The 25,610-nt window shown below is 38.9% G+C and overlaps 3 protein-coding genes across 6 annotated transcripts in view; 2 read left to right on the top strand and 1 right to left on the bottom strand.

Moving 5' to 3' along the window:
- Positions 1 to 306: 306 nt before the first annotated feature.
- nr1d4b (nuclear receptor subfamily 1, group D, member 4b) lies at positions 307 to 10,349 on the top strand. Its single transcript, XM_020645126.3, has 8 exons — positions 307 to 890; positions 5,591 to 5,902; positions 6,007 to 6,095; positions 6,218 to 6,362; positions 7,828 to 8,408; positions 8,504 to 8,689; positions 8,798 to 9,008; positions 9,102 to 10,349. The coding sequence occupies exons 1-8, from the start codon at positions 872 to 874 to the stop codon at positions 9,296 to 9,298; spliced, it is 1,740 nt and encodes a 579-aa protein (XP_020500782.2). The 5' UTR covers positions 307 to 871; the 3' UTR covers positions 9,299 to 10,349.
- A 3,719-nt stretch (positions 10,350 to 14,068) lies between these two features.
- On the top strand, positions 14,069 to 18,360 carry faim2b (Fas apoptotic inhibitory molecule 2b). Of its 2 annotated transcripts, none has more exons than XM_065954920.1 (12): positions 14,069 to 14,300; positions 14,817 to 14,862; positions 15,187 to 15,254; positions 15,336 to 15,400; positions 15,506 to 15,559; positions 16,476 to 16,526; positions 16,717 to 16,756; positions 16,852 to 16,889; positions 16,983 to 17,070; positions 17,180 to 17,275; positions 17,519 to 17,572; positions 17,675 to 18,360. In XM_065954920.1, the coding sequence occupies exons 1-12, from the start codon at positions 14,286 to 14,288 to the stop codon at positions 17,822 to 17,824; spliced, it is 765 nt and encodes a 254-aa protein (XP_065810992.1). In that variant the 5' UTR covers positions 14,069 to 14,285; the 3' UTR covers positions 17,825 to 18,360. The 2 variants fall into 2 exon arrangements, with proteins under 2 accessions (XP_065810992.1, XP_020500821.1); XM_020645165.3 differs by having other exon boundaries at positions 14,070 to 14,300; positions 14,814 to 14,862.
- A 997-nt stretch (positions 18,361 to 19,357) lies between these two features.
- LOC109992521 (RNA-binding motif, single-stranded-interacting protein 2) overlaps positions 19,358 to 25,610 on the bottom strand; it is a 30,757-nt gene continuing 24,504 nt past the window's right edge. For 2 of the 3 annotated variants that reach the window (XM_029279565.2, XM_020645162.3), the window contains exons 12-14: positions 25,428 to 25,508; positions 24,487 to 24,574; positions 19,358 to 23,027 (exon numbers count right to left, since the gene is read on the bottom strand). In XM_029279565.2, coding sequence (XP_029135398.1) covers positions 24,494 to 24,574; positions 25,428 to 25,508 — 162 coding nt within the window. In that variant the 3' untranslated portion in view covers positions 19,358 to 23,027; positions 24,487 to 24,493. The remainder of the gene's footprint in view (positions 23,028 to 24,486; positions 24,575 to 25,427; positions 25,509 to 25,610) is intronic. The other variant, XM_065954919.1, reaches the window with a different exon arrangement.

The raw sequence follows: 25,610 nt of genomic DNA on the forward strand, positions 1-25,610 counted from the left end.
CCCTCCTCTCTCTCCTTCATCTTTGTGTTATCGCCGAGCCCAGGCAGCTCATTAGCATAAAATGTGTGTCAGTAGGGCAGCGTGAGCTCACATGCCATGCGCACATGCTGTAGAGCTTTAACCAGCATTCCAATGTGCCCTCTCCACGCGGGGCTCTCAGCCAATGAAAAAGTGCGAAAGAGTAAAAAGAGTGGGGGCATGAAGAAAGGAGGTGGGTGAAATGTTTTCAGAGAGCGTGACAGAAAGAGAGAGGGAGGGGGGAGAGAGGGCGGGAGACATCCCTAACACACATCAACAAACAGGCGGTTGACGGGACACACAAAAAGAGAGCAGAAAAAAAAAACTGGTCACATTTCTCAGGCACCTGAAAACGTGCTGGCTATTTTGAGACGCGTGTTGCTTATTGATGAGTGGGGAGTGTTTAAAGTACTTCCACTCTGTTCATGATTTAATGTTGACTGTACATGGCAAGCAGTTGGATGCTTTGGGACCTCTTGTAATTTAGAGAACCCCTGCTCAGTGATATCTGAACATTAGGCATCTTTCGGAGCATTGACGGAGAGCTGATCTGCCCTGTGCATCTACTCACCCTTGGAAGATATTTGGATCAAACCGAGACCTGTTCCAATTCCTTTTAAAAAATATATTGTTCTTCTTTCGCTTACTGGGTTATCTCAAGACCCCCAAATGCCCTGTGCACACTCCTGCTTGTTTAAGTTTTTGGATACGCTCTTCATGCCTTGGCAGTTCGCGATTCTTTCACCTATATCAACGAAACTCCTAGGTGTCAAGCAAAGGCAATCATTCCAGTGTTAAGCTTCCAGAATTAAACAGCACGGAACAACAGAACAACAACGATCTTCTAGGAATCATGGAGCACAGTCCTGGTGGTGAGTAAGATTTAATTTTTTCTTGAATTATGTTTCAAATTACGGTCATGTGAAAAAAAAAAAAAATGCAGACACTGGTGCATTATGACAAGAGATATGATATTGCATCTCTCTACACTGAACAATAGACAAAACATGAATAGTTGAATTCAAATGTATTCATTCAACATGTTACCAGATATATAAATTGTTTTATAGAAATGAGTGCCTTGAGATTTTATTTTTATTTTTTTAGATTGCTTCTTGTTTCAATGAATGAATGAATTAAAACAATAATGTATTTAAATCGCAGAAAGAACACATTTAGCCTATGCACCTTGGCATGACATTTATCATACATAAAGTGCTGGAGATGCTGTGTTTTCAACGTAATGTGCTGCTTTGGGTAGCCTCTCTGTTAGTTTCCAGCTTAGATGTGATCCTATAATTTGGGGTATAAAATGACATGCTATTAAAGAGTAATTCTGCTGTGTAACATCTGGCGTGTTGCCAAAAAGCTTTTGGGATTCAGACAAGGGAGAGTTTGGAGTGAGTGGAGCTGAGCACGGAGGAGGAGGAGGAGGAGGGGGGGGAGTCCTCTCTCGTCAATCTTTGTCGTGGACTTCCGATTCCCCGCATGTAAACAAACTCCCCAAGACCGGGCACGTTGTCTTGAGGCCCACTTAACCTATCTTTTATGGCCCTTATTCTTGTGTTATTGAACGTCACTCTTAATAATGTGCTCAAATTCAGAGGCAGCTGTTCCCTTGAATCGTATGGGACTGAGGCATGTACGGGAAGTTGTGTGGTGTAGTTTCCTTTTTGTAGCGTGAGTCACTGAACTTGGCAGTTTATAATATCATTGGCTGAGGGGCAACTTTTTTCTTTTTTTTTTTCCTTGCTCAAACACATGTGAGTAGCTATGTCAAGGAGCAGTCAACGCCCACTAGGTCAAAGGAAGTCACCTGTGCCAAGCTATTCATCCATGACTACTGGCAATGACCGGAAGAAACACTGTTCTGATTAAACATCCACTTCTAGTCCAGCACGTTGTAGGCACACACACACACACACACACACAAAGGAGAAACATTTACAGATAATTTAGTGGCTCAGTTACAGATTACATGCTGTTGCTTACAGGTGTGGCAGTGAATCTTTACATGTGTGAATGTTTTCCTACAACCGAACGGATCATTGAGCGAACCAGTCATACAATAGCCCACTTTAGGCCTGTTTAAAGTAGGGTAACATAATCTCAAAGGTCGACAGCGATGAACATTTGAAATGAATAGGCTTCCATATTATAGCATGTAATTTGGTGCAATATGTAGATATAATACATAAGACTACAAGAGGCCAACACTTTATATATCTTACAATTAAATTAGCCTATATTCAGATGGTCGAGACATTAAAATGTCCTTGAACTGCGAGTTACTGTAGTGTGTTTGTCAGATCTTTTCATCTGTTTCCCACCCAGTGCACCCTGGGTAGTATCCGTCGTGATGAATCATGCGCCTGATTTTTAATACGCAGTTACCCCGCCTCGAGCTGACAGCACGTGTACACTGCCTCTGTTTCCACGTGCTGCGCTTGATTCCCTAGCAACCCCGCCCCGCGCGCTCGCTCCCCTCCGCCGCGTGTACTCCGCTCGATCTGAGCTCGCACGGGGATTCCTCTTTATTTGTGGATAGATGGTCAGTGGGTCAGAGAGGTTTAGCAGTATTTCACCTTGTTCTGGTAACTATAACAGGTTTAAAATGCTTAATTTGGCTTTTTTAAGCTTGAACTATTACGGTTCGGTGTGTGGGCGACGAAATAACCTACATATGGCAAACTGTTCTGCGGGATAACACTAGTTTATTGTGCTCATAGACCACCACAGTTTCTGTAAGGGGTGGTAAAGTTGAAGTTTTATTTTATTCTTGAACATGTTTTTGGAAGGATTGGCTCATGTTTTTTATGGTTTCATGCCAGGTCCCCCAAAAAACATTTGGAGTCATTGTAGAGTATGATTAGTGTACATTGTACATACATTCATGAAGAAAGTCTAATATAACCTACAGTTTTCAGAGTTGACCTTGTGACCTAAAATTATAGCCTGACCATAAATGATCAAAAGATCATCAGAACACTTTGTTTTCATTTAGCCAGAATTGAATCCCCTGTTACATTTATATTAGTGTATAAAATATTAAGTTTGTTCAAGTAGATCAGTGTGTCACATGTCTTTCTTGCCAACAGAAACACTGAGCTTAATGTTGGGCTCTTGTGTCAATCCTGAAACCAGATTCCCACACACATAGTTAATTCATATTAAAAGCTGACAGATAGCGTTACTATCCAAGGATTGAGTATAATTGTCTTCTTCATCTAGTCTTTCATGTGTTGGTGAACCTACAATACTTGTTTGTAAACCTTTGAAACACAAGTCCAAAGTGGAACAACATGCAATGGAATCATTAATGTTTAGCAAGAATAAAGATCATTGGAGGTTCATGTGACATAAATTGCTCCTGAAAAGCCCTTTAGAAAATACACATGACATGCGGCCAGCTGTTTCACGTGTATGTACAGTTGATGTTAACATGAAAGAGTGCAGACTAACTGGAGTTCAGGGGGCTGTCTCCGCCCCAGAGATTATTTGAGCATGTTGTCTATAGTTTCCTTGCCATGCATGCCTGCAGAGACATAAAGGCATCATGGCAAAAAAGGAGGAGCGTAGGAGTGTTTTGTTTATGCTGGGGCTCTTATGGCCCTGTGAGTATCCACAGGTCACATGTTATAACCTGTGCTCATTCTGGCATCCAGTCACACCAGATTCCAGGAAATGGTTACTAGAGAAATAACATGGAATGTTTTTATGCCACGGGGGCGGAGCATGTTAAACTAGACAGTGGTTGTGGAGTTCATGTGGCAAGTAGGGTGTGACCCTTTCCCTCTGCAGGTGATGCACATGTGCACATAAAGCTTTATCATCCTCCAAGAAACACACCAGAAACTTGCACATGCAACATTTGTATGTCAACTGAAGTCACTGTCTGACACCACACACAAGCTCAGCTTAGAGTACCTCGCATTCAGTGTTGACACGTGTGAGCAGTGGAATTAAGGAGGCACTTAAAGCTAATCAGTCAGACAGCACGTGTTTTCTCAAGGAGAGAAAGCACAAGAGCCAAGGGAGGCTTTTTTCTTAGATGAGTCAATGTCCTCTAGAGGAAAAGTGCACAGAATGACAGAGTGAGAAGTTCAAGGGTATTGTTGGAGATGATACATGAAACTACAGTTCATTTACTTTACTTAGTGCAGCCGTGTAACCAAGGTTAACTGCTCAATTACTTATCTGTCATTATCTGTCCAATAGAAACCCTAAAGGAGCAGTTGTTATCATTGGGTTACAAGCCCTGGTTCTAAATGAAGATAGTGATGCTTGCAGACGGTTTCTTCTTATGGGAATCATCTTGGTTGGCAGGCAATTGTGCTCCAGTATTTGGATACCTGACACAGTGATCTGATAGCAAATAAAAGGAGGGCATATTTTAAAATGAAGACGAGGGGACCTAAATAAGCAGAGATATATTAATATGTGTCATGAATATGGCTTGCAATTGCAAGCCATAAAAAGTGGAAAAATTAATTTTAAATATTTTTTAATTATATAAAACAAATACATAAAAATGCTAACAACAAATAACTGTGACCCTCTAGACAATTCTATTGTGGAATGCAGAGGTAACTGTGTGATGCTTGCTTTCCTCTAGATCTGTAGTCACAGCATTAAAGCAGCTCTCTAGTCCAAACGTGATCAGCCCCAGCGCTTGTTATTGTACTGCTGCTGTTGTCTACACGGGACTGCGCAAAGAGCCTTGTGAGCCGGGCGGGAACTGTGTCAAGAGTCCATGTGAGCTCCCGGTCAGGTGGCTGGCGGATAGATGGGTCTGCAGGCCCGCAGCCAGAGAGGGGAGGGAGGAAGGGAGGGAAGTAGAGGTAGGAGGGGAGGAGGATAGAAAAGAAGGGGAGGAGGGAGAGGAGTAAAATCTCGATACTGAAAGCAAACAGGGAGGCAGCTGGCTGGCTCTGCCTGCACGTGAGGGGCAGTCTTTCATTTTGAAAGGGAACAATACTGTCATCACAACAAGGGGGGAGTGGGCGGTGTGTTGCAGGGTAATAAGGCATTTCCGACTTGATGTGACAGCCCTAAACAAAGGCTTGTTATTGCCTGACTCACTGACATATTATGATAGGCATTTTATGCCATATCATGTAGATTTGTAATTAATAAATATCCAGAAATACTTTTTTGTAACAATGCAATATTAGAGGTTTGTATTTCAGATTTCAGACAATCTATCATCAGATCATACAATTTATACAATCCTTGGTGTACTGTAGGTGCATCTTGCCTGGTCTTTGTGTTTTTAGCTTTTTAATTCACTTAGAACTCTTCAACTGGCAACTAGCCCATTGGCATACACAGCCTGTATCCAGTTATCCAGGTCAGAGCTTTTGTTTCTGTAGCTGGCATTTTTTTCTAAATAATTCATCAGATCAAATATCTGTTATCCAAACATGATCAGGGTTATGTGTGTGTTCGTTAACGTCTGCCAAGTAGGCTCACTGAATCAAAGTAGAGCATTGCTCAACACTCTTACTCACATGTGAGCACTGACCTACATGGAGATGGAAAACTAAGTTCTTGCCCCTCTCTGTTTCTCCAGGTGGTGTTATCTTGTATGCTGGCTCATCCGGCAGTGCCAGCCCTAGCCCTGGCAGCCCTTCAAGTGGATACCAAACTCAATCGCCCTCCTCCCACTCGCAGCCTTCATCGCCAGAGAGCAACTCCTTTCAGGAGATCGGGCCCCTGAAGAGGAGAGGGGAACAGGACGGAGGAAGTCCTTCCCCAAGAATGGTCTTCCAGTTTCCTGAAGTAAACAATGCCCCTGTTGCCCAAGTAACCACCGTATCGTCTGCAACCTACAGCCATCCCACAGTGGCCAAAAGACCTTGTGGTTTCACCGGCACGTTTACCAGTAAGTACCCCTCACTTCCTTCTGTCCTGTTACCCTCCATGTTTACCTGCAGGTACTTTCTTATTGTGTTCCTCTCTGATGATGATTATATGCTTCTTTCATAGAAACCGGAGGTATGGTGCTTCTGTGCAAGGTGTGTGGAGACATTGCATCTGGGTTCCACTACGGTGTGCATGCGTGCGAAGGCTGCAAGGTGAGCAAACGAAGCATTATCATGTCTCTAAGTGTCAAAATGTCTCAGTAGCTTCAAGAACATACACATTGACACTTAAGACACTCTTCAAACTCTTTTTTTTTCTTTTGTGCCTCCTCCAGGGTTTCTTCCGACGCAGCATTCAGCAGAATATCCACTACAAGATGTGTGTGAAGAATGAGAAGTGCATAATCATGCGCATGAACCGAAACCGTTGCCAGCACTGCCGCTTTAAGAAGTGTCTCTCCGTGGGCATGTCCAGAGATGGTGAGAGACTATTTCCTCTAACAAAATATTTACTCATATATGACTACAACTGAATGATTTTTTTTTTTTTATAGTGAAGAGTTAGTGTTTTCATGATGCCACATAAACAGGGTTTTTAAGAGTAGTTATTATTTAACATACATTTAATTATATCTATTGCATGTTTATAATACAAACATTTCCTACTCCGGTCTCTCACCTTATCTTAAAACTATCTTTCATCCTTCTGTCTGCATTCTCCTCCTTTCGTCTTTTTGTCCCTTCCACCTCCCTCCCTCCGTGCACGCTGTCTGATTTATGAGAAGAGCACATTTGAAATCCCAGCAGTCATCAGTCATGGAGAAACTGCGACAAAAATAGTTTATTTTAGGAAATTGGGGCACAGCAAGTTGTTGATTACCCCATGTGCTCACCAAGATGTGACGTACTGCCCTTACTATTTTTTGTCAGTGCTGACATTAACAAACAAAAATGTTATTCCGTCATGTTAAAAACCAAAACCTAGAGAGCTTGAGCTGAAAATTTAAATATAATTGCTACACTTAATCAGCTCTACTGCTTTTGTTCACCGCAGGACTCTTATCTCTTGGGATGTGACTAAACTAGGTGATAATAAATCATGGGTTTTATGGAGCAAACACTTTCAGCTGACCCAAAAAAGCCAAAATATGGGAATGAAAAATCACCTGCTAATTTATATGATCACAGGAGGCCTACTTTTTACATGTTTTAATTTTCTGAATGTGCACAAAATGAAAGTAAGGCTATAAAAGGAATGTTCTACCTAAGCCGACAATAAAACTGATACAAACTCAGAAAGCCACTTTTTATATTCACACATTTTGATTTGGCAACATGGTCGGTGAGCACGGGTACATCTTGTATCATCCAATCTTTTCCCTTCCTTTCATCTCTCCCACCTGCCTCTCTTTTCTTTTTGACCTTTCCACTTCTCACTTTGTTACTTTTCTAATGACATCTTGTTCAGTGCGGTCGACCCAGTGACCTACTTTCACTTAGAAGAGAGAAAGCGAGCTCTCAACATGAAGACAGAAAGAGAGAGAGAGAGAGAGATGGGGGAGGAGGTGTAGCATACAGCGGACTATAAATAGCGCTGTCGGTGGAGGTGCAGTATTGAAAGGGGGGGGAAGGGAGGATTGTAAAGGTTAGAGAAGAGGAGGATGCGGACATCAGATGAGATGAAGGCTAGAGTGTCTGTATCGTGTTGAAACTGTGATGGACAGAATATAGTCAGAGACAGTATAGAGGTCTCTGGATTAGTAATCCTCATAGAGATTACTGCTCGATTGTCAGTTGTAACAATATAAAAGAGGTGGTTGTTTCTCTGGATTGTTGAAATGTCTAAGTGTTATTCTGTATCTCTGGCAATAAGAATCTGGCAGTGATATCAATGCTCAATGCCATCAATTGCTAACAGAGGATTCTCTCTTCTGTTGTCCCTCAGCTGTGCGTTTTGGGCGTATTCCCAAACGGGAGAAGCAGCGACTCTTGGATGAGATGCAAAGCTACATGAACAGTCTCAACGAATCAGCTTCCATGGACATGGAGGTGTCATCTCCGTCCGACGCCCCCTGCAGTCCGCAAAATCAGACAAATGATGGAGCAGGCTCCATATCACAGTCTTACCGCAATCACTTCATTAAAACTGAAGATGACCCACCCAAGATGGCAGCTGTCAGCAGCAACGTAGGCATTTCCTCATTTCACAACAGTCAGGTGCAAGAAGCTTCCATGACGCACTCGGCAACCCAGACGCAGCACACCGCTCGGGCAGAGCAGGCTAACATCACATCAAGCTACCACGTCGCCACAACCTGCCCCATCGCACCCAACAACAACAGGAACTCCAACAACACCAATATGGACAACTCCAAGTACAACTTCTCTTCCAATCAGAACCAGTGCCCCTTTAGTGGCAGTCAATCATCTCAGGCCTACTCAGCCAATCACAGCAGCTACATTGCCAGAGATTCCCAGAACCAAAGTCCCTGCCCCTGGAAGCTGAACGGAGGAGCCAAAGTGCTGGTGAGACCTTTTTTTTCATATCCAGAACATCTGAACATCTATTGACTGTCAATGAAAAGTCCATGACACTAATTTTCTCTCCCCCTCCTCTTCAGGCGTGTCCACTCAATTCCTGTCCAGTGGCCCCCGCCAGTCGCTCAAGTCAAGAGGTGTGGGAGTCTTTCTCCCAATGCTTCACTCCTGCTGTTAAAGAGGTTGTGGAGTTTGCAAAGAGCATCCCAGGCTTCCAGAACCTAAGCCAGCATGATCAGGTCATGCTACTCAAATCCGGCACGTTCCAGGTACGACAAGTTAAATTTGTTGGTGGGAACTTGGGAGATATTCTTGACTTTTTATCCTGTTACAGTATGCATGACATGATCTTGACTTGACTCTTGTTGTGTCCACAGGTTTTGATGGTGAGGTTCTGCTCACTATTTGATCCCAAGGAGAGGACAGTGACATTCCTCAACGGGCAGACATATTCCCTAGCATCGCTGAGGGCTCTTGGAATGGGCTCCTTATTGGACGCAATGTTTGAATTCAGCGAGAAGCTCGGATCAATGTGTCTGGAGCCAGATGAGATGGCCCTTTTCATGGCTGTCGTGCTCGTTTCTGCTGGTAAGACACATAATCATACATGTAACAAACAAGCAAATACAGTAGTCACGCTATGCCTTGTGCCTAACTTGAATTTCCCCTTCCTTTCTCCAGATCGCTCTGGTATAGTCGAGGTTGGCGCAGTGGAGCAGTTGCAGGAGAATCTTATAAAAGCTCTTCGCTCTCTCATCACCAGTCGTCGCCCAGATGACAGCACTCTCTTCCCAAAGCTGCTGCTACGTCTGCCAGACCTGCGCACCTTGAACAACCACCACTCTGACAAGCTTTTAGCTTTCCGCATAGATCCTTGAGCTCAAAGAGCTTAAGCTAACTGAGGTATCTTGCTTTGGGGACCTCCCCATGCAAGCCTGGCCTGCCACATCGAGCACACTGGCCTATGCATGATGGACAGTTGTTGCGGGGGCCATGCTAAGTCCGATGCTACAAAAGAGAGCGATCATCTTGATAAAGAAATCGGTGAAGGACGGCAGGAAGGTGCGGGCTCCTGAACTCAAACTGATTCTTCCTTCAGGATTGCCTAACAACAACCTGGACTGTGTTCTTCCTCGGGTTTCTCAAGTGAACATGAGACCACCAAGTCATAGTTGTCAGTATTTTTGTTCTGGAGACCAAAAAGAAGAATGAGCCTGCTGTTCCTCACCAGACTTTATACTCCTCTCCTGGCTCACAAGGGCTAATAGTGGGAAGCACATATGCCTGCCCAGAGAAACAGGAACATGTACAAACATTCACCAACTACCATTTATAAAAACTAAATCCATGCTATATTGTGCAAAGGGCACTTTTTCCATACCTCTTAAGTCCATATATACATAGCAATAGAAATGTATGACAAGCAGTTGGGAAGATGTGTATGCCCTGTTAAAATGATATAAGCTATTCTCACAAAATTTCACCATGTGGGAAATCTTTATAAAAATCATACGTGATTGAGAAGTGAATAACATTTTTAAGAAATGAGAGTAAGCTGCATTGTATTTGTATGCGATAATCAGGGAGAAATTATTGGTCATTTTAGACCATGTATGAGGGGTTATGTGTTAAGGTGTGATATTGTAAATTTTGTACATTACTTTTATTGTTCTTGTTAGTTTACAGATTATAAAATATGTAAATGAAGTTTGTGTTGATACATTGTATAATATCTTGACTAATAGACTGCTATACAGACTGCAAAGAGAAAGCAGCATTTGAATTGTGCGCTCCAAGTACAAACTTTTTATTTGAAGATATATAATTGAGATATATGTATTGTCAACTGAGTGTATCACCTTGTGAATATTTTGTAAATGTTTTATGGTGACACCATAGAGTACTATTATTAAATAACATCATAAAGCATTTTCCTTGTGCTCTATTTTTTTTTAAGCTTTCCTCCTAATGTGATTCTACCAACAGTATTGCTGTAGCTTAGCAACAGCAGCTATCAGTCAATAGTGCTCCAAGGTGGAGAACAATTGGATGCTTCATAACAAACACCACTTGATTTTTGAGTGTGTGCTAGCAAATACATGTAATTTCAATGAGAATCACTCAAGAAAGTTACGTTCTTTTACAACTCCAGAATGAAGCCAACAAAGCAGCCATGTTCAGTGAAACACACATGAACTGGAGGTTATTTAGAGACGTAAGCATGGAAATGCTCCAGAGATGAATAGTCAGTATTCAAGACGACACAAGGGGAAGCCACCACCACTGTTGTCACTTCAGGCTACGATCTGGGGAGACAAACTTGTTCTAATGTTTAGGAACATTTTCCAAAAAAAGCAACTCTGACTCTTCATAAATCTATTTTTACTCATACACTGGTATTCTTTAAATAAATGCTACCAGCAGAGAATATTTACTCTAAAATGTACAGAAGAAAGTAAGGATTCAAGCTAAAATGATTACTCTCTTAAAGGTTCTACTGTAGTGATTGACAGCCCGGGCCTCTTCCATATATTAACTTAAAAAATTCAGGAGATTATTCTCGCATATTTAAAATGATAGGCTATGTATGCTTTAATTCAGAATTCGCTTAAAAGTTTTTAAAAAAGAAAAGAAAAAAAAAGCCCTCGCAAAAGGCAAATGTTTTCTGCATATCTCTATATGATAAGGGATGTAAATTAGTATCAACCAAAAGCCACCCCCTGCCCTCTATTTTTTTTCAAACTAAGTACAGAAAAAAAAAACAGTCTCTGCAGTAGATGCGACTGTTCTAGTAATTTCTATAAAATGTGCAGTGGTCTTTACGTGCCACCTGCTGGACATAAATATAACAACATGAACTCATTTTTGCCATGACATTATGTTTAAGTAGACAGAAAGACAAAAATGCCCGCAAAAATCACTTATACCATGACTAAAAACAACACAGACAAATGCATGTACCTCTGTGGTACATTTAATCACATGAAAAAAGGACTTCGACATGGACCAAGGAAATTGAAATCACTGTATGAGAAACATAATGTCAGCTCACATCTCTAAAAGCAGCTGGTCTGAGACATTCGGCCATGTCACATTTAGGCTGCTGCAGATAGAGTTTGCAAATAAGAAAAAAAGGTGTAACATTCTTTATGTCTACCTTTTTAAAATGGTGGACGAGAGTGTAAAGTTGGAATTTAGAAGTAGCCATCGTGTAACTAAAGTGTTGTGGCAAACCATCATCTCACTCCACTGTCACAAGTCAAAGTGTTATATTGTAAGTTGCTATAGTCTTTTCGCTGTGCTGCAAATGTCTACTATACCTCCCTAAGAACAAAGGCAAATAATTAAGGTAAGTGACAACGTTATTGCCTATGTCTGGCACAAATTCCCTTTGAATCATAATCTTAACAATGTATTCTTATCTGCTGATGCCACCTTGTGGCGACAAGCGTAAAGCACTGAGGTGATGGTACTGTGTAGAATCGGACCCTTTAAATGTTGTTGTCTAACTTCAGTCGTTGAAATAGTAAGTGTCCATTTTTTTTGGTCATTATTTTCTTCCTGGTTGGTTTGTATGACCTATAGTCCTAAATAGGCGAAGTGACATAGGACCTGGATAGAACACGGCTGTCATATTAATCATTGAGTTGCGTCTTCCTGCGGTCATCGTAGGAGAGGATGTTCTCTCCTGAGAGTTGGGCACGCACACTGATATAGGCTACATGCAACTGAAACGCATGCTTCTTGGGCCGACTACTATCACATTATCTGTTCAATATGTTCATAAAGGACACTCCAAAAGGCACAGTCTACAATACAAACATATCTAGGTTACTTCGTCTTCTTCTTCTTTGGCTTTTAAAGGCAGTTCGCATCCAAAGAGTTGCATTACCGCCGACATCAGGATTTATTGTAATACTACAGGGTTTTTTAAACTTCTAAAACAATAACTGAAATAAAATATATTTCAAAGTTTAAAAACAATCCCTCTACTCTTCAATCCATTCTCCAACATTGCTCCTCAGTCTAGACTCTGAAAAAGCCTGAAGGCCTCTTTCAGCAGCCCCTGCACTTTCTCTCCAGTTATACACACGTTTTTATGTCTAAAAACGTTTTCACAGCATCCACAACCATTTGAAATCCTTTCAGACTGACTTTGTGTCTCAGCAGCACAGTTACTTATAAGAATTAATCTCATCCTTACAGAAATAGTACTCATCATGCTTAGAAATTTAATTATTTTCCCTGTTCGCTGGATCTTTTCCTTTCTTTGTAACTTTATGTTTGTGTCTTCTCCTGGATCTCATTCTAATTTCTCTTTCCATCTCTTTCAACACAAACATGGCAAAGAAGTTAAGTTAAAGTGACTGAACTGAGGATACACCTGTCAGTCAGCTAACAGCAGCAATCTGTCGATCAAAGCAAATCTGCAGGTATGCTGCTTCAAACTTGAAGTATTAGTAGCCTATACTCTCTCCATTTTACTTTGTCTGAACTTTAAATTCCATTAAGGGCTTATGTGAACGTCATTAATAATTATCAAATGTAGAAAATGTTTTTTGATGTGGTAAACGATTATTTTCCAGTTGCGTGCGTTGCCATTGAAGCGCTCTGGTCAGAAGCTTTATATTCAGCCATTGACACCCTCTGGCAAACTGTAATGTTTGCACCACATTCCTAACCTGACATGATGTCATTCATCCTAATTGTGTTGTTTATGGTCTCAGAATGATGAAGAAGCTTATTAAAACCCTGAAATGTGGACAGTGTTTTTCTATTTGGACCCGTATTTTAAACTCTGTATTGAGACAAATGAATCCGGTTTCCTTAGGGTCCCATTTCCCAAATTGACCTCTTGGTGCAGCAGAGAACGCTTAAATGAATATGTAGATCAAAGGTGGGTGCTTTCAGTAAATCTCATTATTTCAGGTTATGTGTGTGCTCCGTAATGTTCTTAACTTTAATCTCATTAGTCTGATTCACCTGTTACAAAGCCAGTCTCTTACACAAAAAAGAAAAACATGATGTCATACATTCATCAGATTACTGTGGTGTAGCCACATTATTCAAGTACAAATGAATACAATTCAAGTCCAATGTTGTTTTGTTTCAATTTATTCATATGAATATTTACGAGAATGGTCAAAGGCAAAAAAAACGTGATGACAGATTTGACTTGCTGGAGCTCAAAAGTTAACCACCATAGGCTCTTTTGATAATACTATGAAGCCACGTTGTCAGTGAACATGTGCAGAGTTTGTTTGTTTTTATATTTGTAATGGAAAACTTCACAATATTAATAGAGAAATGCTGATTATTAAATATCCTTTACATGTCTTAGCCCCCCCAAAGTGGAGCAAAACACTTGTGTAATGCACATGTAATTCAGGTATGTAAGTGCATTGAGTCATTCTGGTTGGTACTAATATGATTAACTGTCCTGAAACACTGTTGAAGGGGTCTGCGCCATTCAAGAGAGACATGAACAACACCCACATTTAGCAACAGCAGTGGTATGGTCTGGTTTCATCTCAGTCTTTTAGACTACCTGGACTTTTCTGGAATGTCCTTGTTAGACCAATGATAGGGGTGGCCTGGGATCAGGGTTAGAAAGAGATTAACCACATGGAGGCCTTTAAAGCTTCACAGTAATCCGCATGCGGGAGATAAATTCATCTATGCTACAGACAACATTTCATGCTCGCAGTGCTTCCTACCACCAGAACCCTGTTTAACAAAAGAAGACTAGCTCATTTTGTCCTATAAACACTGGATTTACAGAACTACAAGGTTATATTTGACCTGTGATTGAAGAAGAGTCTTCTTCATCGTCAACGTCACAAGTGGAAAAAAAAGGGAATAATCATGAAAAAGGGAAAGGTATGTTTTTTACTTTCCTGCTTTGTGGTTTCACTTTTGTATTGATCATTTTCAAAGATTCATACAATTTCATGTTTTATTTTCTGTCTGTTCCTTGAGCTTGAATACAAAATGAATTAAAAAATATTAAAGAGCCACACAGACCATCTCATAACAGAAGGGCAAAATCATCAAACAAAAGATGGCAATTACATTTTTTCTTTTCAATAAATGTGAAGAATCATATTTAATAAACATCGGTTTCTCTGGATCGTATTTATCTGCAGTAACTACGAAAAGATGGAGGACCATCACATCCATCCTAATCCTTCGAACTAATGAAACATAGAGGTAGTTTTGTAGAAAAATCTGCCAGTGTGTACAGGCAGCTTTAACAGCAGTATATTTTGGTGAAAGGGAAACCACCAGTCGGCTGTTTCTTGTGTGAAACAGTAAACATGATTTGTTTCTAATTTTTTTTTTTATGGAATGGAAAGAATTATGATGATTGATTAGATACTGGTTTTAACCCAGCAGGTGATGAATGACAATGAGCCCCCAACATATCAGGAGGCGACAACAGGTAAATAACTCTCTCTCTAACTCTTTTTGGTTGACCATTATACATTCCATTAAACTAAAGATGTGTTGGCTTACTGATGTCGTTAAGCTCTGTGTTGATGTCTGGACTGCACACAGCAAATGACTGTTCAATCATGTTTCAACGTTTGAATAGAAATACTGGTGAATAATTGGAATAAGTGAAAAAGGAAATCTTTTCAATTTTCACTCTTGATAATGATTCATATAGCTCTTTAATCGAGTGTTAAGTTGTGAGTGGACATCACACATGTTGAACATGACTTTATGTGAAGTAAGATGTTTCCTGCTTTATCACCTCCTCAAGGCTACAGTGAGATGGAGGCTCAGTTTGTCTGGGATGACAAGACCATCAGGCGAACCTTCATCAGGAAGGTACGAGAGCATTTATTACAAACCAAATCCCCATCATGGTGACACTTCTAATACTCTGACATGGTGTTTGTCTTCCTGCAGGTCTATGCCATCCTCATGGTCCAGCTGCTTGTCACAGTGGCAATTGTGGCTTTATTCTCATTTTGGTATGTACTCTTTTGCTTTTCTATATCACCATTAGAAATGAAAGTATGTGTTTTTAAAACGTTGATTGAAACATGAATACATTTGTTTTAATTTTCCCCATACAGTGCACCCGTGAGGTTTTATATTCAGACTCATCCTGGCTTGTACATGGCATCTTAGTAAGTGAACACACTTGACTTTGGAACTTTTGTACTGTTACTTTATTTATTAGATTTTTTTCATCATGTTCCTCATTTTTTGAATGTACGTTTATCATTTTTAAGTACAAGTTAAAAAAAACATACATGCAGAACAAGAAACAAAATAGTGCAGAATTAACAAGGAACAAAAATATAAAGATTATCACAAAACTTAAAGAAAAAAAATACATTCAAATATATATAACCAATCTAAGTCACCCAACAGTCCAACCATCTCTAGGAAATGTAGCGTCAACAAGGTAAACAGAAGGCATGGTTATAGGAAGGCTGGTATTACAGGACCAGTAGGTAATACGGGTCCCATACCATATAGAAATGTATTAATGCATTCATGTAATATATTCACTGGAATATGTTACATTATAAGTTGTGCTAGGACTTTTTCTTTTAGGTATAGAGTCTTTGATCTAGAAAAGCAAACATTTCTTCTGTTGGCAAAAGTAAATAGACCAAATAGTCGTTTTTGATTGGCTTTTGCAATATGAACATCAAGAAGACCAAGGAGGAGCACATCCGGTTTAAGTCCATTGTCAGTCACATGTCAGACCAGTATCTTTGCAACTCAAATCATGGCCAGAAACAATGAAAATAATGACCTGTACTTCTAATTGCACTTACAGGAAGATACATTATTATTAATTTAGTCTTTAAGAGCAGGTGATATGTAAATACAATGTTCAAGTCTTAACTGAGTGGATCTGGTACAGTTACAGATCTCTGTGGCCTTGATCCATAGTTCCTGCTGGTCTGCATCATAGATATGCTCTGAGCTCTCACCAAGGCTTGCTTAGTAGCCTGGGAAGTTAGGGAAGGGTCAAAGTTCAGAGGCCTTACAAAATACACTGATACATTTCTTTTCCCCTTTTTTCATTAGTTTAATGTTCTTTGCCACTTACATCGCACTGTCCTGCTGCGGAGAGCTGAGGTAAGCTTTTTTCATTCATTCATTCCTTCAACCTTTATTACATCTTAAGGAAATCACTGAGTACATGCTCTCATTGAATGACATCAAGACAATTGAAACAAATAGACAAAAACAAACGAAAAAGTTAATTGGGTGTCACAAAAATACAAATATATGTGCAAATATAAGTTTTTTGTTTCTATCTTAACAGGAGGCAGTTCCCTTGGAATATTATCTTGCTAGTTCTCTTTGTGAGTATTCTTCTTCTACATAACAACAGCTCAATATGCTTTACTTATACGCTCAGTACACATGATAACTTTTGTAACTTTACTTTTCCCATCAGACTTTGAGCATGGCCTTCATGATGGGATTTATGTCAAGGTAAATATTCATGTTGTGATTTGAGACAATTTATCAAAGCCTTTTCAGAATAAAACTCTCAATAAAAACGTGACTGTCTTCTTTCCTCTCCAGCTTTTACAACACTAAGTCAGTGGTTCTGTGTCTGGGAATCACATCCATAGTGTGTCTTTCTGTCACCATCTTCAGCTTCCAGAGCAAGGTGAAAAGAAGAGCTTTAACCAAACTTCAAACTGAATCCAAATAGCAAAACAGACATACAAAGTAAAAGTAAAATAAATTCATCAACTGTCTTTTTTTTCCTGTCACAGATTGACATCACATCCTGTCAAGGTGTCCTGTTTTCTTTGTGTATAGTCATGCTCCTCTGCGCCATCACCATCTCCATTGCTGTCCCGTTTGGATACGTAAGTCACTCCCTTACCCTTTGAGTGTACGTGTACACACACCTTTCTAGAAGCAGTGTAAAGCAGTTATCTAAACTGCATTCGCAGCTTAATGCCTCTGGTGCTGTTGGCCATATTTGGGTGTGTGAGGAGGGATTAGCCTCATGGATAATCTAGCGGTGCTCTGTACTGTCTTTCTTCAATTAGCATCCTTCTATCCTTCTTATCTGTGTTTTGTAATGCTTTGTTTGTGTTGCATCACAGGTTCCATGGTTACATGTTATTTATGCTGTGATAGGAGCCATCCTCTTTACTCTGGTGAGAATCAGATACACCATCAAAACCAAATTATCAATTGTTTTTCTTTTTTAAATCATCAACCTCCTTTTTTTCCTCCATCTGTCTCTCTTGCTGTTACAGTTCCTGGCTTTTGACACTCAGCTGCTGCTCGGGAACAAACGCTACACTATCAGTCCAGAGGAGTACGTCTTTGCAACACTCAGCATCTACCTGGACATTATCTACCTGTTTAGCTTCTTATTACAGATCATGGGAGGAGGTCGCGATTAAAACATGTATTTTTGCCCCTCAGCTGCAATGTCAGGACTCTTAGGATCACAACTTAGATATTTCCCCTCATAAACAAGATGACATCGGGGATTTACAGTTAACTACATCACTTTATTGAAGGTTTTTTCCGTTTTCTTCAAGTAAGAACCGTCTGTTTGTTCTTGGCTTTTGTTCTGGTAATCACACCCATATAATCCTGCTGCTGGATCTGACACTGAGCTCTGATTTAATGTACACTCCTCTGATACCGCAATGCAAGTGTTCATTTTACTCTCAAATATACTGATGGTCTGTTTTCATAATGTTCAAGAGACACTACTGTGATCCCGCCCCCGAACCAGTGTGTTCAAACACACACGCAAAACACTCACCAAACCCATAAGTAAATAACCCACCAAAGACAGTTGTAGTGTGACAGATGGGACCAAAAATGGGAAGATTCCAGAAATCTATTCATTTCAGTTTGAAAACCTTTGTAGACAAGGCACAGTTTGTTTTATACTCCTTTCTAATACACGATGACACTTTTAATAGTCTATGGTATTTGTGTAAAAATATTTTCATATAAATAAGTTCAATTTGAGTCTGTGTGTTTTTATGGAAAACACTGTTTATGTGAAATCTGAAAGCTAAAAAACAACACCAACAACATGAAGTAACCTCATATAACTACATGTGGTTATTAGATCAGTTGCCATTTCTATTGAAACTTTAATGTGGCCTTTGTGACATAATATAGAATCATGACTGTTACTAGAAATATCTAAACTGTAGAGTGAAATCACATCGCATTTAAACTTTTTAAAAGAAAATGAGTTGCGTCTATTTAATTCTGACATATTCATAAATAAATCAATACAATTACCACAAGCAATGAACAGTGTCTTAAATGTGTAAGGTGGAAATGAGTACTTAGATTGAGGTATTCAAACACTTGGTAACACAATTATGTTGTTCACAACAAGGGTGTAGGTTTTGTTTCAGAGTAAGATTTTTCTTTAAATTTATTATACGATCTTGGTAAGCACAAAGTAGGTTTTCTTAAAAATAAAATATAAGTAAATTGTGGCTAAATTAAAGATAGTCAGTAGCTTTTTCTTACAAAAAAATAGACTTGTGAAGTACTGCTGCTCATTCAACACATACTATGAAGATTTTATTTTTCAGTTTTTATTTTTTAACAGTGAGGGGTCATGTCTCCCACAACCTGAATCAGTGACATCATGTTCATCTGAAGCCACTTTGACACTGCATGTCACACTTACCCATTCACACACTGATGGTAGGGGCTGCAATGTAAGGTATCAATATTAACTCATCCATTCATACACAGTCATACGCCGCTGACGAAACAGCAGGAGCACCTTTGGGTTAAGCATCTTGCCCAAGGACACATCAACATGTTATTGCAGGAGGTGCGGATCAAAACTCCCGACCTTCCGATTGAGAGACGACCGACTGAGCCACAGCCAAGACTCAGATGCTGCAAAGTATAATAATAATGACCACAAAACATAAAGCACAGTTCACATATTCATTGAAACAAGGCTTTTATTTTAAAAAAAGGAAAAAAATTGACATAGTCAAATTCAAAGATAAAACCAAGAAAAAAGACAATCTTATCTCAATCAATAAAAAAAACACAAGTTACAGACAATTTTAGCATCTCTGGCACAGGAAGACAAAAGTAGCCAAGTGGCTTTGCAAAATAACCAAATATCAAAACCTCTTTCCTCTAACAAAACTGTACAAAATGAGTTCTTGTATAAATAAGAAAACTGTTCTCAAGCAGGAGAGTGAGACGAGCCCGAAGGATTTCCAAAATGTCTGGAATTCACGCAAATTTGGTTTCCAAAGTGAGGAGCAACAAGGCCATTTTTTATTTCAGGTTGAAAAATGTTAACATAAGAAAACATTGTTGTCTTTAAATCATTTAAGAATAAAAAATAACAGGGAACCTCTTATTCTATATTCTGTACATGTGTATCATGATGCCGTTTGTTGCAAAGATAAAACTGATGGATATTCTGAAGTAACCAAATCAAAGTAAATACGCACATTTTAAAAATCCAGACTGGGCAACATCTTAGCATCTGCTTGGAAATCCTGTTTTAGCAGCAAAACATTTTGAATCTATGAAATAAGCCATTAAATGGACATTACTGACAAATAGAGCATATTAAATTAGTGTCAACTGAATAATAAGTGCAAGCAAAAATGTTTTGTGTCAAATATTGTGTGCTCTCTATACCGCACACCATTAATCAAAGCAGTCCTAAAATTTCATCCGATTTTAAGATTCAATGATTTTCCTGATGCTTTTTCAATTTGGAGCACCAAAATATCCTTTTATAAAATCTAAAATTAAAATAAAAAAACAGAACAAAAAAACAAAATAAATAAACGCTGCATTGTAACAAGTGGTCATTTCATAGTTTCAAAAACCTGTTTTTGTATTAAAAGTAATGGCTAACACATGGAATATCATTTCTCTGAACATATAAACAATATCCATGACATTTTCCTTCATGGTGCACTGAATCTGAACAATTGGTTATCACTGTGTTTATGACATAAATCATAAAAAAGATAGCAAAACACAGAAGAAGAAAAGGACACAAATTGTGTGAAGAGAAATGGAAGGAGAGAAAAAGGACTTTATACAACGTTAGCTCATGTCTGAAAAAGGTTCTGTATTCCTCACGGGTGTTTGCAGAAAACTAAGAGTATGTTTTCTCTCAAATAATCCATGAGGTATGAGGAAAACTGTTTAACACAGGATGATAAAAATCATGTCAATCTTCAGACGTTTATTTCAAATCAGCCTAAATATTTCGTTTTGTCTCGGGTATTCTCGGAACAATTGCATTAAAAGGAATTAAACGTAAAAAATTTAGAAACTTCTGTGTCTGTTTCCAACCATCAGAACCAGAAAATAGCTTTTTATTCAGTGACAACGAGCTAAAAAGATTGGTGGCGACAACATCTTTGGTTGTGGAAATGAATAGAAACACACAAAAATGTGAAGACAAAAACAGAATCATCAAACTGCAAGCTTTGAGAAAGTCATGATCACACTGTTTCCCCCCCCCCCCACTGGATTGATTATGGATGGTTTGAGGAGCAAGGAAGGAAAAAGCACCTCGCAACCGTACAGCTAACTTGACTGACGCGACGACCAACTGAATGGCATTCAAATAAGCCTGTCATCATTACCATAGTATTTACAACTACGTTTTGATCCTATGAGACACAAGGCAGTACTTCCAAAGAGAAAACATTAAGGCTTAGCTTCAAATAGTTTTTGCAGAGTTTTGGATCACTCACAAATTCATTCAGACAAACGGTCTCACTAAAGGCTATAAGAATCGTCTTTAATGGCACTTCCACGGTCTAGTGAGCGGTACTTTTGTAAAACCATGATTTCTATTATCTACATATCTACAGTTTATGATGTCTGTATAAATTAAAGTTCAACATATTTGGATGGACTGTCGAAGCATACCTGGGGTCTTGTACGTATGAAGCCTCTTTGAGCCACAACACAGATGCAGCCTCAGTATGAATCTTTTGGATCAGCACTAAACAAAGTCATGATTTGGTTCAGCACTCCTCTTCAAAAGGCTTTCTACACACAGGCCATATGAGGACAGAAGACACGAGGTTAAGAACGATTGTTCTCTTGTTCCGCGTGGAAACGAAGCAAGAGAAAAATGTATGTGCATAAGAAAACAGCGTCAATCCCAAGGTGGAGAAAAACAAAACTAACATCTACTTTCTATTTAAAAAAAAAAAAAAAAAAAAAAAAAAAAAGGTAATTCTAAAGCTAAAATCCAATCTACTTCAAAGATATATTCATCAAAAATAAGGCAAAGTAGCTCAAAAGGTTTTCAAGTGACAGACAAAAAGAATACAATGAACTTCCTACAAACTAAACATCACTGGAAGAAAAATCAAACTCAGCAGCAGCATTGAAAAAAAAAACAGATTTACAGTTCCCTTTCCTATCACACAAATTACTCTCTCTCAGGGATTTGTATTAGTTCTCTATTTGATTTCCCTCATTGCTTTTGCAAAACTAAATCTTAATTTAGTAACTGCATTGCTCTTTCTACACATACTCTCTCAGTAACCAATCAAATCTGAAGCAGCATGAAATCAATGATGCCTTATGGCTAGTCATAATAGAACCGCTTAAAACCACTTCTTATGGACACGGATGCAACAACAAATACTCTATGACAAAAAGGGAACTACTTTTAGTATGAACATGTCTTATGAAGCCATTTTGATGTAAAGTCATCGGCCAAATGTAAGAGGTAATTATGAATGTTGGGTACACATCCTTTAGAGTCCACTTCATCTTGACTGTAAAAACTTAAGTATTGAATAACTTCTTTTCTATAAATGTATGTTTAAATGATCTAAAAATTCTTAGATCTTAGATTCTTCAAAATAGACCTATAATTCAATATAAATAGAAATAATTGATTGTCTTTTGTTCACATATGAAAGAATGGTTGAAAGTTAAACACTAACACAAAGTTAAACTATGGTCTAACATGGTCTATAAGAGTAGAAGTAGCTTTAAACGGTTAATGACACCAGACCAACAAAGTGTGTGTAAGTTCTGAAATCTGTACAAATCGTTGTCCATGCTGCTGCAAATAGAACGTCAAACAACAGACATCAGGAAAGACAAACATACAAGTTTGCATATTTTACAAAAAAATAAAAGACACATTGTGTTTCAACTCTTTCTTGAATCACCCTGAAACATCCAGAATGCTTTTTAAAAAATAAGAATTTGTTACATTGCGTGCACAAAAATAATGCTCTATGTCTTTTCCTCCTCTCTTAATTTTCTTTTTTGTTCAGCTTCTTGTTATGTTCCTTTTTCAGTAATCAAAATAGAGCTTAGCTTCTGTGAGGAAGATTCCCAACCTTTGGTTGAAAAACTCTTGAGGATTGTGAGCAGGAAAGTCAGATATTTTGGGTGTTGTCCTTTTTCTTAAAAAACAAACGAAAAAACAGACATACACACATACAAACACACACGCACCCACAAACACACAAACACAAAAACACTCACACATGTTCCTTTTGTTATCCATGTTCAAGTCCGGGTGCTAGGTGCGGAGCACAGTTGTCTTTCAGCAGAATCCTGTGGTTGGATTTTTCTCCTGCTCTAGGCCCCACCCTGCTGGAATCAACAAAACGTACACAATCACACACACGCAGTATTGGTATTTATTTATCTATTAGGCTTTCATGCTTCTATAGGAGAGAGGACAGTGGATAGAGTCGAAAACTGGCATGAGAGAGTGAAGAAAGACATGCGGCAAGTGCTGAGGGTCGAGACCGGGCCACCCGCTCAGAGGACTATAGCTCATATAGCTCATGTAGCTCATCAAGCTTTTAATGTATGATTGTGATGTATTTTCTGTTTTCTGTAGTTTACCTTTATTGTTGTTATCTTTATGATTTGTGTGTCATGTTGCAATGTCTGTTAGTCTGTCCTTACAGTGCTGTTCTTTCTGTTTTTAACTATTGTAAAGTGTCTTTGAGTTTTTAAAAGGCGCTTATAAATAAAATGTATTAATATTATTATTATGTAAGTGGGGTGCCGGCTCCAAAGTCAATATATACTTGATTTAATAATTATGAATTGTGACTTTTTGTGCTTCTCAGCATGAACAAATATGTGCTTTAAAAATAATCGCTCAGTGACCATGACATAGGAATTGGCTGTATGCTTTAAAAAACAGTCAATGCTGAGTGCAAAAGAGAGTAACGCAATCCTGGAGCACAATGTCGGTCAACTGATTGTGTTTTAGATTTAATAAATATCTAAAAATAGATATCTGTTTGCTGTGGAGCTATTATTCCCCTCTTAGATGTTCCTTCACAACACCAACTCAGATCTCACTTCCTAACTTGTATTTGTTCTGTAAATGATGACAACCCGAGGAAACAGATTACTTTGCCAGAAGTCCTTTATCACTTCAATAAGCTGAAAGTTTTCATGAATCAGCTAACAGGATGCTCGCTCAATCTGCGTGTTTTTTTTGTTTCCTGAACTAAAACAGTGAGTAAGGATGACATATGTTGTGGATTTTGATACTGAATACTGCTGAATATTAAGTCATTTAATCAAATGGTAAGATAGCATTTCATTGGAAGCAAAATTAATAAGCCCTCAGAACACAGGATGCGTCTTCAAATATTTTTAAGACAAACTTATATCAAAAGGAAAAACAACAACATCACAGTTTGTCATAGTTTGGCCTAAAACTGGCGTATGGTGATAATTAATGCAAACATCTTTTTCAAATATATTTTGAGTCATGACCAAAGTTAAGCCTTCTTTTATTGTAACTCCCCAAACAGACAAGAGTTGATTTGAATTATTATCAATGACATAGCCAGTCTTTTTAAAAAATGATGAAATGATTATTGTACCATTTACTTGATCATATCCTTAAAGTATAAACCTCAGCCTGATTAATACTACTTTACAAAGAGCAAAGTGTAGACCCGCTTTGTATGTATTCTGTCATGAGATAGCTGTAGTTGTGATTAGACACTATTCAGTATACATGAAAATTGATGGATTGATTGGTGATTTGCTGTACAGATCGATGGAGCTTTCATTGTCTTACCTTTGTTTCACTTGTTGTGTTGGTATGAGTAGTTTGTGTGTTCGGCAGGGGTCTCCATGGAAACCTGTTGCTGTTGACCACCATTCTCCTGAAAAAGAGGATTGGTGATTTTAAGGCAACTTGATAATTGCTTACAATTTGTGAAAATTAAACATGTTTCATTAATAAAAAGGCTGTATTCTCCCACTGCCCTCCCCATCAAAACAACATGATTAGCCTTTTTGCAGATTCATCAAAAAACAGTCAGATCTCACAGGGGAAATCTGTTAACCAGGACATATTTGCTAAGAGGCTTTTTTTTAAATAAATCAAGCAGTGGCTGAAGTTCATGGCACATGTCACTCTGCGTTCAGTCTAATTTTTCTACCTCCCTCTTGAAAAGTTAGTTTGAGACAGCATATTCAATATGACCACCCCCATCAGCGGTCTTCAAAAGTCAGCTTAAGAATCCAATGGGTGATGTCACAGAGACTGCATCCACAATTTATACAGTCTATGCTTCCAGCAAAGACATTAACAGTTATTTTGGAAACTTGAGATACCCCCAAGTACTGTCAGTTTATCCATTTCTGCAGAGTCTCAGTTTGGCTGTCAATAGTAAGTTACCCAAAGGCTTCACTCTGGCGAACTTCAGCGGTATGAATCAGAGAAAGAAACCGATTTTATTGCGATTTTCAATAAACGCCTAGGTCTTAATGTATTTTTAAAAAGTTAAAATGCAAGCTTTCTACGTCTGTACTCAAATGAGGACAGCATCTATTTATAAAAGAACACTGAAGAATCAAAGCAAATATTCCTCCTTCTGTCACTCCTGGTCTCAAAACCATTTTTAAGCACATGGATGCCTCAGGTTTTAGCAAATATGTCCTATTTCAATTGTCACTCTTGCTCTTCATGGAAATGTTCAATGTAGGCAGCTGAGGTCGAGGCTAACTTCATACCTCCACTGGGACACTGGAGGGAGGCACTTGGGTGTACTGGGGGAGGTAGGTCCCCTGCATAGATGTGTTGGCCGGAATATACTGTAGGGAAGGGAGAGAGGAAAACACAAATAGTGTGTAGAATATGACATTAACTATTGATCTTGATCATTTCAGGACATTTAGCTAAGGGACAGTTCATTT

Source organism: Labrus bergylta, chromosome 5 (genome assembly GCF_963930695.1).
Source record: "Labrus bergylta chromosome 5, fLabBer1.1, whole genome shotgun sequence".
Taxonomy (NCBI): Eukaryota; Metazoa; Chordata; class Actinopteri; order Labriformes; family Labridae; genus Labrus; species Labrus bergylta.

Bases quoted from the DNA above. Each gene is read 5' to 3' on its own strand.
- faim2b (XM_020645165.3), top strand. The intron at 15,401-15,505 runs GTATGTACTCTT...TTCCCCATACAG, and splicing joins GTGGCTTTATTCTCATTTTG to TGCACCCGTGAGGTTTTATA. The intron at 17,573-17,674 runs GTGAGAATCAGA...TTGCTGTTACAG, and splicing joins GAGCCATCCTCTTTACTCTG to TTCCTGGCTTTTGACACTCA.
- nr1d4b (XM_020645126.3), top strand. The intron at 5,903-6,006 runs GTAAGTACCCCT...CTTCTTTCATAG, and splicing joins TTTCACCGGCACGTTTACCA to AAACCGGAGGTATGGTGCTT. The intron at 6,096-6,217 runs GTGAGCAAACGA...TGCCTCCTCCAG, and splicing joins ATGCGTGCGAAGGCTGCAAG to GGTTTCTTCCGACGCAGCAT.